At 41.2% G+C, this 14644-nt stretch overlaps 1 protein-coding gene across 1 annotated transcript in view; it reads right to left on the reverse strand.

Moving 5' to 3' along the window:
* Window positions 1-14644, reverse strand: part of ZNF292 (zinc finger protein 292) — a 118624-nt gene that overhangs the window by 8152 nt on the left and 95828 nt on the right. The window contains exons 6-8 of the mRNA XM_019520324.1: window positions 9642-9778; window positions 7949-8090; window positions 103-5803 (exon numbers count right to left, since the gene is read on the reverse strand). Of these exons, the coding sequence (XP_019375869.1) occupies window positions 103-5803; window positions 7949-8090; window positions 9642-9778 (5980 nt within the window). The remainder of the gene's footprint in view (window positions 1-102; window positions 5804-7948; window positions 8091-9641; window positions 9779-14644) is intronic.

The following is a 14644-nucleotide window of genomic DNA, read 5'->3' on the forward strand; positions in this document are numbered from 1 at the left end:
AGGCATCCTGTGGATGGGCCAGAGATGCCTTAATGTTTTCAATGTCACCATCCTCTTCCACTTTGTTTTGCCGTATCTTAATTCCATGATCTGTTTCAAGATGTACAATATAATTAAAATATGCTGTAAAAGAAGATTTACAGTGAGACTGATCACAAGGAAACTTTCCAACATCCAGGGCTGATTTCATGCTTCCAATTTCCTCAGGAGACATCTCATGAAGCTTCATGTAATGCTGTATCAGACTTGTAACCTCCTGAAATATTCGAGAGCAGTCACTCACCTCACACCTGAATTCTTTCACAGTCTGTTTGGTTTCAGTTTCATCACGTTCTTCTTTATTTGGCTCACTTTCTTCTTCAACCTCCACAGAGAAAACAGGTAAATCTGACTTGTGTACAGCCTGATAATGAAGAATTAGATTTTGCTGTATTGTAAAAGCTGCAAAGCAGCCTTGATGGACACATCGGTATGGTCTGTAGGGGCTATATCGGGTAGGAAACTCAAGGGATTTAGTAACGGGTTTCCTGCGTTTTCTTTCCTCTTTTTCTTTCCTATGTCGTCTAATTTTGCGTACTTTTGGTTGTATCTGCATGTTACTAACAGATGCTGCATTAAGTTGCTCTGTAGGAATAGTAACCGCCTGTGGAGGTTTTTCCAGTTTTTCAGGAATATTTTTTATAGGAATTAGTTTTTCTAGGATTTTCATAGGCTCTGTGACAGCCTCCTTTACTTCAGTTCCTTTAGCTAACTGAGGTTCATTTTTATTTTCTATTATTAGACTTTGCAGGCTTTTTATTTCAACAGGTCGTGGAGTTGTATTTATATTTTCATTTTGAGATCTTCTACCATATGGTCTTTTTATTTTTAATTTTACCATTTCCTCTGTTGTAAAATGATGAACAATCTGGCAGTGTGCTCGGAGATTAGAGTTCCTGGTAAATGTTTTTGGACACGTAGTAACAACACATTTAAATGGGGCATACTTCAACTGATGCTTCTTGATTTCCAGTATCATTTCTGGAGTGTACTGATGCACTTTGCCATAGTGTTTAAATAATGCATCCTTTGTCATAGCACTATAATTACAGCCTTGGTCCTGGCATACAAAAGGCTTATGGACTTTGTCACTGAACTGAATGTGACTCGTCTCTGAAGATGGTGGGGCAACAGATGCCTTCTCAGTTGATACAACAGGGGCAGGAGTCACTGGTACAAGTATATCTGCTGGAGGTTCCTGAGATACCCCGTCAGACTCCTGAGTGGTTGAATCATTTTCTAATCTCAGTTTCTGCAAGCCTTCTAAAATTCCCAACATCAGAACATCATCCTTTTGAGAAGATTCTGACTGAGAAGAGTTGCTTGCTGCACCAGTGACATCTGCAGTGTGCACTGCAAACTGGGTCTGGTTGGTCAATTTAGTATTTTGTGAAGCATTTGCTGGAGAAAGCTCTGCAGTATTAATGTGCAAGTCCTGTGGTGACCGAATGACAGCATCCTGGATTTCACTTTTTACCTCAAGTATCTGGGAATTCCTGGCAGTCTTAATTATTTCCATGGTTTTCTCAAAGTTTTGATTAACACTGTCTTCTGAAATCTGTAGATCAGAATTTCCTTGAGCACAAGAATTCATTTGGGAGTCACCATTTTCCGTTTTTATTGTTAAAGGAGCTAATGCTGCATGAGACTCAAGATTACTTTTGAAGGTCTCTTTGATACTGGCCATGAACAACTGATTGTCAACACTATTTAGTTTCTGTGTAAGATTTTCCACCAATACCTGGGGCTCACAGTTTGCAAGCATGTTTGACTGAAAAGTATCTGTTGGTATTTGCACACTTCCTTCAGTGCTTTTGGCTAGAAGTCCCATTGCTGTTAAATCATTTACTGCTAATTTTTGTGAAGTGTTGGGTGTAAGCAATGGAGCAGCTGTTTTTTTCTTTCTCTTTGAAGCACTACTCCCTTTCTTATTCAAGCTACTAGGTACTGAATTCTTAGGACTACTTATAACCGAAACTCGTGAACTATTACCTGCAAAATTCTGTGTTGCTGCAATTGAATTAGAAAATGAGCTAGAGCACAAACCATTTTCAATAGTCTTTAACATTAAATCATCTGTTGCAAAAACAGGCAAACTGCTGCATTCATCTATTGAAGAAATTTTGGTGTTGAGGGTCCTGTTTTGGTCTGTTAGCAGGGTACTTGGGTTGCAGACTGTCTGCAAAAGAGGCGATACAGTTGAATTGGAGAGAATCGAAGTATTCATCTGAGTTGTACCAGTGACATCGCCAGTTGTAACTACATGTGGAAGCATTTCTGTATTATCAAATGTACTTGGAATGCCTGCAGTTTCCAAGGCTTGTTTAATAATTTCATTACCTTCCGCATTGCCACTGGCATTAAAGTTAGTCACATTAGTCCGTGAAAACATCTGAAAAAAAGCATTTGAGCGATTTTCAGCTGCAAGCAACTGCAGGAACGATGGGTCCTTAAAACAAACTTCTGGGTTAAAGGCAGACTCCTGGGACTGCTGCATGTTTAACGTATTTGAGGAAAGAATCATGCTGGCAAGCAGAGATTGTCCATTAGTCTGCAGGGCTTCTGCAGAAATTTCTGATTCCTCAAAAGGTTTACAGTAGGACCGTTTAGATAAGTGACCACCAAGTGATCTGGGATTAGTAAAAACTCTGAAACACCTACTACAAATAAATTTGCCATCTCTAATAATGGCTGGCCATTTGGCTCGCTTGTTATGTTTTGGTTTCCTTTCTTTCCCATTAGGACCCCGTCCACGATCCTTTTTCATTTTTTCTAAAGCTGGTTGCTCAGAGGTGGTTTCACTGAAGTTATTTCCACTGTTCACTTGAGAAGGAAAGATTTGATCATCAATAGTTTCTTCCTTTGGAAAAGCAGAACTAGCATTTCCTTCAAGTTGTGATGAAAAATGATTTGTATTGTTTTCCAGCTGTGAGAAGACTGAATTTGTGGCATTATCTGCTGGTGAGGGAAAGAGAGAACCAGTTTCTGCAGGCAAAGGAAGGAAAGGATCTGAGCCACTGTCAATATTCAAAGGCATAACTGTTTTTGCCAGATCTTCCAATTGTGAAGGTAATGTTGTATTAGACAGATTTTCCATTTGGGAACATAAAACATTCTCAGGTTCACTTTTAATACGAGAAGACAGACTTGGATTTATGACACTTTCCACAGTAGGTAACATAGGATTAGTCAAATTTTCTAAGTGGGCTGGGAAAAGTGTGTTTGAAACATGCTGCAATTGACTGGAGCAAGTGGGATTTACACTGGTTTTGTTTTGTGGGGCAAAAGCTGCATTGTTAGGATTGCTTACTTGTGATGGCAAAAAATATACAATCTTTCCATCATTTGGCATATTCTGTAAATTGCTAGGTTTTCGTGGTTTCTTATTCTTACGTTGCATTTTAAAAGCAGCGTATTGATCAGGATGTGCTGCCTTCATATGTTTGCCAATACTTTGTGAAGAGTTGTAGCTTCGAGTACACCCCTCAACTTGACAATTAAATTTCTGAACTGGTGCTGTCGGTGGTACAGTTGAAATTGAAGAACTGCTTAAGCTGGACTGTGATGAAACAAATGTAATACTCTCTAATGGCTTCAGAGGCAGATTATATAGATTAGCCGCAGCCTTAATACTGTCATCAAGTTCAAGTTTGGATATCGGTACATTGTTGTGATACCCTGCCTGGTTCTGCATGCTGAAAGGATTAATAATATCACTTGCTTGTCTGTCTACATTTTTTGATTCAAGAGCTTCTGGTTTTAGTGTGTTTAAATTTACAGAAGTATTCTGAATATTCTGTGACTGATTGAAACATTCGTTCTCCTTTCTTTTCTGGAAAACTGGAAGACAAGAATCTTCAGCCGCTGAACACAACTGCTGGACAACAGATTTACTGTTATCTATTTTACTGCCTGCAGCAGCTAACTTGCCCCTTCTGACAAAGTTATCCCGGATCTTCTGGCTAAGAGCAGGTATCTTAATGTTACTGCCAGGAAATGTTGTTTCTGTCTTTGCCTGGCCAGTGACAGGTTGTTCCAAACCATCAGCAGGCAGGGAATTACCTTGTGTAAACAAGCTGGCTGCATTCTCAGTCCCAACTGCATCTGCTTTGATTTGATCCCAGACTTTACCTTCTCCTTCAGTAAAGTTACTTGTATTACTGTCTAGAGGAGGCGCTGATTCTTCTTTTACAGTGACCCCTTCAGTGTTTTTATTAGCTTTTAAAGGTTGAGTATGATCCGTTGGATTAGTCTGGCATTCAGTTTGTAAAACCTTTTCGGGCTGCTTATTATGATCCTCAATGTGTCTTTCTAGCTCATTCTGAGAACGATAAACTTTCCCACAGCCTGTGAATTTGCAGGTATAGGTATTATAATGTTGTGCTTCATGATCATAGAGCAAATATGCTTCTGAAAACACTCTGCCACATTTAGGAAACATACACTTTGCCCTGAAAACTTGATGCTCTTTTCTATGAGTCAACAGTTCAGCATAACTGTTAAAACCAGCTTTACATTTCATCTGTATGCAGATATAGGGTTTGCTGCCACAGTGCATTTGCAAGTGATCATTAAGGTGAGTAACACTTACAAAATGTCGTCTACAGTACTGGCAAATCACTTTTTTGCTCTGCATTTCAAGAAAACGTTTAGCCTCCTCATTATCTTTGTGGCCCTTGGCATGGGCAATCAAATTTTTGAAATATTTAAATCCCTTTTTACATAATGTTACAGGGCAAGTGAACTCATTAACAGGCAACGGCTTTTGAACTGGTATTATTTCTGGTACATACGGTTTGTCTTTGTCATCGTTTTCATCGTCTGAACCATCATTATCATTAAACACAATGAAGTCTGCTGAATAAAGGCTGTTCTTTTTAATGGGTCGCTGTTCCTGCTTGGATATAGCATCAGACTTCTGATTCTCATTGGTGGTTGCTATTTTAGGAGGTCTTCCCAGTCTTCTCAATGGTTTCATAGCAGCCAGTCTCTCTTTGCTGGACTTCTTAACATGTAGAGTTACATGAGGAACAAAGGTTTCTTTAGAATTAAAATTCTGTGCACATATAGGGCAACTGTAAATTCCATCTTTATAGTGTTTTTGTGCATGCCTAACTATTCTGTGACCAAGGAATTCTTTGTCACATAACACACAATACTGCATGTAAGCTTGCCAGTTCCTGAACCTCGCAGATATGAATCCTCTCTCTCTCAGTTTTTTGATTTCTCTCTTTTTCTGCTTTTCATCCCTGATACCTTTAAGGAGGCTAGTAGCTTCATCAAAACAACCAGGAAATCCATTCACAGAAGTTTCTTTATTTTCCTCTTGGCAGTCCTCAACTTTCTCATATACTTCACTATCATTCAACTCATCTATTGAGGACACAATGGATGCCTCCTCTCCCATCAATGCGAGACACTGACGTTTTAAGGTTTTCCAGTCCCAGAATTCTGGATCAAAAGGCCACTGAGTTTTCAGTACAAGTAAAAGCTCACAGCGTAATGAATTTGGTATTGGAAGATTCTCTTCATCATACTTCTGGTCAGGCTGATTATACAGCATTTCAACAGCATAATATGCATCCACAGTAGGCTCAAGAAGAAATTCACTCAATTGACAAGCACGTTTAACCTCCAAATCATCTGGCAACAAACAGGAGATAGTCTTGCAAATAGATATCTTGACATCTGCATTTTCACTGGATTCCAAACGTAGTGCCTTCACACACAGTTCAATGCAGGTTGCAAGTCCAGCTGCTTCAATCTATGAAGAGGGAAACAAAGTTTAAAGATTCATCTTACTATAACTGTGCCTCCATTTGTAAATACAAGATAAATATCATTGCTCAACCCTGAATTTCAAGGAAGTGTAAATGCAAACCATAATGTGCTTATTATTCATATTTTAAGCTTTAAAAATAGCTAATTATTAGCTGTCTTTGTTAGAACTGTGAGCCACTATGGATTAAACAATGAACACTATTCTCTGAATTAACTGCCAAAGGAATCTAAAGAAACCACCTTTATAAATTTACACAGAACTGTGAAATACAGTGCAAATGTTCTCATACCGTCTTGTCAGGCCTATCTGTTTCAGGATTGTGTATTACAGTAGTACAGTCTTTATAACAGTGAAGTATTGGGCCTTTTCTAAATAAAGGTGGCCAACTGTGCTAGAGTTATCTGCAATGAACTAACTTGATACCAGATTCATTTCACTTAGTTGACAGCACTACAAACCTTCATGCAACTTGCTCAGTCTATTTCTTAGTAAACCAGTCCCCAATACATACAGCATTAGGAACCAAGTGACCAGCCATCTGTGGCAAACCTCTTAAATTGAATTGAATGTATAGATCTCCAACCGTGCAGAAATTCAAGAAATGGCCACATTTGAAGCTACAACACTGGGTAACCCTATGTACAAGATCAGCTGAGATATACAGATTGAATTTAGGATACAGCATTAGTTCTAAATAAGAGAATTTCAGACTTAAGATAACTTAATCCCTCAAAGCAAAACATACAAATTGGTGGCTTATATGTTCACAGAAAGTTCCCATTTCTCCTTTAGCATTTTAAGTATCAAGGATATCAGATGCTCACATCCCTCTCTTGATTGAAGTAACTTTTCAAGCTATTTGGAGAACATGAAGAAAATGATATGGCAGTTAGCCGTACCACAGCTTCAGCATGCCCTTCCAATGGCTCAATGGCAGCATCTGCTTCCCTTCGTTGCTCATCCACACACACGTTGCACTGACTTCACTGAATGGGTTCAAGTTGCAACCTTGCAACTCATCAAGTGGATATTATTAAAAGTGTATTAGGAGTGCACCGATATATCACTTGGCTAATCAGATCGGCACTGATAAAAGGAAAAATTATGTTATAGCCTTTCGGCTTTTTTGGTCATTGTAGCCGCTAATTAGCTGTGTGCTTGAAGCAACCTAGTGAGCACAATCTAGTACCCGTGCCCCACCACCAGCCCAAGCCTGTGGCAGACTATGTGGTGAGCAGTGGAAGGGGAGGAGGCGCCAGGGAGCGGTTACCATGCTCAACAACAAAGGGATTGTTACCGGCTTCTGCTGCCACTGCCATGGCCACGTCAGGTCCACAGCAGGGGCCCGAGTGCTGGGGCTGCCACAGAGATGTTGGGTTGCATGTGGGTAGGGTAAGGCGCTGTGCAAGGGACATCCTGCTCTACCAGGCGCCCTTGCAAAACCAGCTTCTCCCCGGTGGCTGGAGGAGCTCAGCTGTGCAGGGCCCACCAGTGCTGAGGCAGCAGAGTGCTCTGGTGTGCCAAACATGCCCAGTGCCAGTCCATGCGAGGGTCTGACCCACCTACCCAGGATGGCAAAATGGGCTATGCAGGGAGCAGGGCTGCAGGTAGCAGCTGTGGGTGAGGGGGTGAGGGATATACATGGGAATAAGGTGATCACTGCCTTCCTCATCGAGGGCCAGAGCAGGGAGGAGTTGTGCGTGTTATAAATGCAAAACAAACAAAAGTTTTATTTATGTCAGTAGTTTAAAACACCTTGCACTATTACCAAATATCAGTTATTGTATCAGCACTGGTCAATATGGTTGGCTATTCATCGGCTATCGGGAGTGGCCAAGAAAATCTTTATTGGTGCATCCCTAGTGTTAATTCAAATTTTATTTTTTTACCAACTTAATCTAAATAGATATAAAATGTTCTTAAACAATTTTAACTGTCCACACAACAGGCGAGCAATAATGTAACTACCAGTTTCTGAAAAGATTAATATTACACTGATACATCTTATTCATGTAGCCAAGGCTACTGGATTGTATGTGTTTGACAGCTGACATCCAAAAACTGTCAAATCCTTTTCTGATTTCCATTCAGAGGACAATAAAAATATATCCTCCAGAGCATCCTTACCTCTGAATTAATTACTTTAATCAGGAAGAATATGTGATAGACTGTTTTAGTTAACACAGAAAGTTGACGACACCTCTCTAGATATACTTGTACAGAAGGCTCTACCCTTTGCTGCAGTTTACTCCAGAAGAGAGTCAGTTCCCTGGAAACAGAAATTTAAAAATTAGAATAAAATATAAATGCCACCAATAATACAAACACTAACAGATTCTCCCTATGCCTGAAGAAGGGTGTTTGTGCCTGAAAGCTTGCAAAGAACAATTTATCCAGCTATTTAGTTGGTCTAATAAAAGATATCACATCTACCCAAAGAACCTTGTCTACCAATAATACAAGCATTACATTCGATCATATCTGTTGTTCTTAAAAAAGTCAAGACTTAAAGCAGATTCTTTCGGCTGTGAAAAAAAGCTAAACTGATCCATACTTTCCTTTATAAAAATTATAGCCTGAAGAGCAATTCATGCATGCTATTTATTATTCTTACTTTGTATTCTAGCATTCTAAAGCTGGAGTTTCATGTTTATGCTTTTATTTAAGTAAAAGCAGAAAAGCTAAACTCCTCCCCCTTCTGAATAGCATAAATTTAAAAAATCCAACACCACCTCAAACTACGCTGCATAATTGATAAACACCACAAATGCTCTTTATCTATTAGTTTGTGTAAAGTACTGCACTGATCACTCTACAGACTTCTATCTTTTGGAGAACCCAGATTTTTTTTAAAGCTTGCTAAAGGCTACATAGATTTTCTGTTCTGCATTAGTTACCTTTTGAACAAGCTTATTTTAGGAGCTGAACCTGTTGGTATTTTAGCAAGAAAACAGTCTTGGTAAGCAGATATCAACAGACTATCTAAGCTAACTCACCATTCCACTCCAAGGAGAATGGATAAGAAGTTTCCCTCCAGAACAACTCATCTTAAATCCTTTGCATGTCAGAGGCTATTAAGAAAAAAGTGGAATGACATAGAAAAACTGGTCCCAAGCCTACAGCAAGATCTACTCATGGTGAGCGCTACACGTCTGGTTTTCACTCTCTATGGCGCATAAGTTGACACTAGCAAATCCTGCAGGACTGGAATCACAACCAGCTAGCAGTCAATGTTATCAGCCTGAAGTTCATATTTTAGGAAGCCAGATGTTTTCTACTAAGACCAGCAAACTGCTCCTTGATACCTAGTGAAACCTAGTCCTAAAGAGCAAAACTAGCTAGTTGGACTGTGGTTTTGTTTTCTGCAACGAAGAAACACCTATGTTCAAAGTTTTTCATAAGAAATCACTACTGCAATTTTTTTTAACATAAGCAGAGGGAAGCAGATGAAGTATGTGGAAAGCATTCTTCCAAACAAAACAATTATCTCAAAGAATTTGAGCGCTTAGTTGTTAACTTCTTTATTTCCACAAAGTAATACAGTAATATTATATTCAAATAAAATTACAGAAGAATTCCTGTCATCTACTGATGCCTTTGCCTTTAAATATTGTGGGTTAGTCCACAAGCATTCATTTTACATTAAGGTATATATCAATTTTACATTAGGCTTTTAAAAAATGGTCAAGAACATGTAGTACTTCTTCCAATATATTTAGAAGGATAAAGAGTGTTAAATGACTATGCATCTGCTATATCTTGGTAACACTAGCTGTTGTTTTATTGAAAACTAAAGTTCAAAACAGAGTTTCCAACTCACCAGGCACAATACATCTCTCCTTGCTGCAACTGGCGAGATAAAAACGCTGCACATAATATTAGAGCACTCTTTTCATCTCCATCAGATTCTAGATTGCAGATCATTTCTAGGGCATCTTTGCAATCTACTTCTGCAATCTGGATGGGAGAAAAACAAAAAACACAAAGTGAGACAACTGAAAACTAACCAGATGGTTTCATTTTTAGGCATATAGTAATTTAATTCTCTGTGAAAAAGGCAGAAATTAGGAATTTAGTGAACATTTTCGAAGCTGTTGTTTTGCTCTAAATAACTTTAATCAACCTGTTCACTTTCAGATATAATGTGTATACCAGAAAGTTAATATTTCATAAATAAAAAGGAATACCATTTGTAATCACCCAAATATTTTAAAACCCATTATATATTATTGTTCACTTTTAGTTTGTGACCATTTTAAAATCTTTGGCTGCTTGCAGACGTTACAAAAAAAAATCAAACAACCAACAAAAAGCCATGCTTTCCCAGAAACAGCAGCACATTAGTTGGCTCCACAGTGTCTGTATAGACTGGGTGCTTCAGTAGGGCTTTTTGGCATATTTATCTAAAGCTGTGTCAATCAGCTGAGTGCCAAAAAAGCCCCACCTAAAGCACCTGATCTCTACAGACGTTGGGAAAGCTGGGTGCAACTAACACACTGCTGGGTTTGTGCTGGGCTTGGTGCAGAAGCGCACCAAGTTTGAAGTAAAGCACCTTTTTTTTCAAAATCCCCCCACGTCTGTCAATCAGCTTGTGCAGTTATCTTCATTATTTCTTGGAATCCATTCTTTCACAATTACAATTCCCCCAGTTCCTGCTGAGAGGTCAGATAAAGAATTATAGGGGTTGAAGCATCAAGTTAGACATACCTGGATCTACCTGTTCACAAAGTTTGAATTTTTCATCTTTCTGCGTTCAAGTCTTACAGGCAGATGAAAATTTAAGTACTACATTCCTGCCTACACTGCACTGACATTAAGAATCCCACAGCATGTATAACTGAACAGGGATTTGCACTCATGTCATTTGCCAGCATTTCCTATTCTCCTACTGCTGTTATCATATTGTCCTTTTTGGTCGTTCTTTTGGCTTCAGAAGTCCACCACTGAAATGCTGAACGCAGGCTTGCTTGCAGCTTAAGTGTTCTAGGATTTTCAAGAACAATTATAAATAAGTGTTATGCATAAGATACAACTCCAAAATTCAGAAATGTCAGAATTAAGTTGCCTGTGTAACCTTGTTTTTGCCCCTCCTACTACATATGCATTATGATGTAGTTACTGTGACAATGTTTTTTTTTCTATGGCAATCTGGACTCATTCAATACAATGGGCTTGCTCTGGAGATGAGTCAGGGCTCTATAGTAAAGATTTGTCTGTAGGAATCTAACTTCACTTGTTGCAGAATTTGAAAGATGTATAATGAATGAAGCAGGGAACTACAGGAAAAGAAAGGGTATTTCAGCTCAGTGGTTTTCAACCTGTGGTCCATGGACTTCAGGTTGAAAAAAAACCTTCAGGCTTTTGAAGAAAACATTTGCCTTGAATCTACCCTGGATATGAGTGCAGCAGGAACTGTTTGAAGTCTGGGTGACCCACTGCAAGGTGCCAGTTGTCATGATATCACGTTACAATGCACAAACACGTTATGTTGTGTTATGTTATGTTACTCCCTGCCTACGTGGATGCAAGTTCCTACCTTCTTTACCGAAAGATAAACACCAAATACCCACTGTTTTCAACTAAGCTGTAGCCAGGTTCCTGGGACAAGAGAGTCATCAGGGATGTGGAGAGCAGAAGGGGACAGAGAGACACAAAAATGTGGGACAGTTGGGAAAATAAGGAAATCATGATGTGGGGAGAATCTAAGAGTGTATGGAGAGGAATAAGCTTGACAGGATATGAGAAGATGTGACAAAACAAGCCAAGTGGCTGAGTAGTAGACTGCAGCTCTGGTGGGGAACATTTGGGAGGGGGTGCTCATGCAAGTATGTACTGACTTATACAGTTGCTGTAGATCACGGGTCAGCAACTTCTGGCCCACGGAGACACTGAGTGCAGCCTGAGCAGCTGGAGAGCTTTGCCTGAACCTGCACTGCCACTGCTTCTCCCAGCCCCCACCCTGCTCCCAGGCTGCATGCAGGCTCAGCTTTCAGCCTGGAAGGAGGAAGGGAGCTGCACCAGGGCTGGGGAGTTGTAAAATGTATTTGTACTGCTACTGATTCTCTCAGCTCCCCTTCCTGCCCTCCCAGCAGTAGCACAGACGCAGCTGGAAGCCGAGCAGTCCCAACACGGCTCCCAATGGGCTACAACCAGGACAAGGGGGGAACAGGGAGAAGTAGAAGTTTCTTTGTCTTCATTAGCATCAGGGTCAAATGGCAAGGAACTGTCAGGGCCCTGCAGCTTCCAGCTGCACCTGTGCTGTTGCCACTTCTCCCTGCTCCCCTCTCTCCCTGGCTGCAGTACAGATGCAGTTTCCAGCCCATGGGTAGCTTCACTAGGGCTAGGCAGCCTTCAGCTGTGCCCATGCTGTAGCTGGGAGGTGAAGAAGAAGAGGAAATGGCAGCATGGACTCAGATTGCAGCTCCCTAGCCCTGGTGCAGCCCCAAATGCCTGGAAGTTGAGCCCACACACAGGGACTGTGGCAGGGTGGGGAGGGGACAGGAGAAACAGCTACAGTGTGGGCACAATGCCCAGCTCTCTGGCCTTGGCATGGGTATAGGGAAAGCCCCCTAGCCTGTGTCAGACTGGAGCCAGGTTCTTCTGGCCTGCAGGTTCTTAAATGTTGCTGACTACTGTTTTAAATAGCTTTGAAAGTAGAACATCTAGATACTCTTTTCACTCCAGGGGAAGATGGCAGCCTAGGCCTGACAGTGGGAAGCAAATACCGCTCTCAAGTGGGTGTCAGTCCCATGTTGACTACTATAGTCTGTAACTGCTTTGTTGCAAGTGTGGCTGACTGCTTGAGAAGAAAGAGTGAGGCTTTAAGAAAACTGCAGGGAGAAAGGATAGTGCAAGAGAGGACAGAGCTGGAGAGAAAGAAGTAGTCCCAGGGAGATTAGAGTCTGAAGAACAACGGTGCCAAGCCAAGAAACTCCAAGTTTTCCAAGTTTCTTACTGATATGTTTTATAGAATATAAATATACATCTTATGCTGGGAGCTGCCCCGCTGCCAGGCGCCAGTTAGGAGAGCTGGGCTCAAATTTGTGAGTTTAACATTAACCATAGTAAAAAAGAAAAAAAAGTTTGGCTGTCAGTAAAAAATTTGCAGTAAAAAACATTTTCTTTGGTTGGCAACCCTGCTTGACTGCAGCAATCATTTTGCACTGTGCTGCCCTACATCACCCTTTCACTAAGGGGCTCCTGCTCACCCCCATACCTGATGCCCCCAAATGTACCTTGCACCATGCTGCCCCCGCTCAGCCTTACCCTGCTGGCCCCACTTCCCTGCCCTGGCACAGACCCCCAAAGAAGCCCAGCTGAAACTTAGCAGTATTACAAGCAGCAGTAGCAGCATACGGCTAAGAGAATGCTCCCTGTAGAGTGCTGTGTGTCTGCGTGGACACCAGATGGTGCTGCTGTGATCCGTCTGTCAGAACTTCAATCGAGCTGTGGCTGCTTATTGTTTCTACTGACAGATACGGGTTTTTTAAAAATGACTTGAATGACAGCCATTTTTAGCTTGGTTTTTTACTGAGAGTTGGCAGCCCTACTGAGGAAGAACAGAGGAACTGCAGCAGCACAATGAAGACTGTTTGTTTTGAACTGAACTGTTTGCTGTGCTATTTGGGACACTTGTACTCTGCTCCACTCTCCTTGAAGAAGAAAATACTCACTGCCCCAGGGAGTTGACTGTACAAGAGATCCCTGAGGTAGGGGTGCTACATATCACTGGGGAAACCAAGGATAAAGAGAAGTCAGGGTCCCATGACAGAGGCTTTCCCCTTGAGAAAGTGGTGCCAGGGCTGGCTTCAGGGGGTCCTATGGGAGAGGGAGACCGAATAAGGCTTCTTCTTGGGGACTCCCATAGCAGAGCTTCCCATTGAAAGTGGGGTGCTCCATGACAGAAGGGAAAGGAAGAAATATGTGGAGAGAGGGAATTGAGGGGGGCCTGAAAGGAGGTGAGTGTGAAAGAAGACTGGGTGGAGAAAGGGGAGAGATAGAACAATGATAACAGAGAGAAATGGGGAGTGAAACAATGACAACTTCCCCCAACCGAGGGTGGCTAGGTGCAGGTAAGGGGCATTCCCTCTCAACGGTCAGTGCAGAAAGTTGATACTGTAAATATTCAAGTACATCCCCTGAAGCTCATAAAAAAGAAGGCATTATTATTGTATTTAATTATTTCTCCCCTCTCCAATGTGGATGTCTCTCAAGTGTGGAAGCTGATTTTTCTTTGCTGCAAAAAAGAAGTATGCAGAAACTGGCCTAATGTTGCCAAGATGGCTGCTGCTTGTTTCTGGCCACAAGAAGCAGTAGGGGTGAGGTTCCATGTTAGCCCTCTCACAGCCATAGCTACTGGCTGAGTACTGTAGCTTGTGCTGAACACCACAATTTCTGGTTCCATGAGGATGTGCTTTATTTCTGTCACACACCTTTTTTTCTACATTCTGCCTTCCAACAAACAAGGCACAGGTCTCACGTGAGGGTATGTGGGATGCAGGAAAAGATGAGTATTACTTTTAAAAGCACTGTTTATAGGGACAAAGTTATGATTTCTGAGGTCTCCTTCCTGAAGACTGAATGTCTGAGGTGGACAATACTGAAAGGGGTAGTAGTGAGATGTTTCTGAATCAAACTTAGATCCAGAGACATCAGTGTTAATCCAGAATCACTGCAAGTAACAGGAGGTGGGGAACACAGAAAAAAGATTTCACTAGCTGTTTACTAGAGAGCCCCAGTTATTGCAAATCAAGATTAAGTTGCTCTCACTGTTTTAAATTCCTCCTTCAGTAAGGACCAGAACTGCCACCTCCCTGCTGGGCC

Source organism: Gavialis gangeticus, unplaced genomic scaffold (genome assembly GCF_001723915.1).
Source record: "Gavialis gangeticus isolate Ggan-Ray unplaced genomic scaffold, GavGan_comp1, whole genome shotgun sequence".
Taxonomy (NCBI): domain Eukaryota; kingdom Metazoa; phylum Chordata; order Crocodylia; family Gavialidae; genus Gavialis; species Gavialis gangeticus.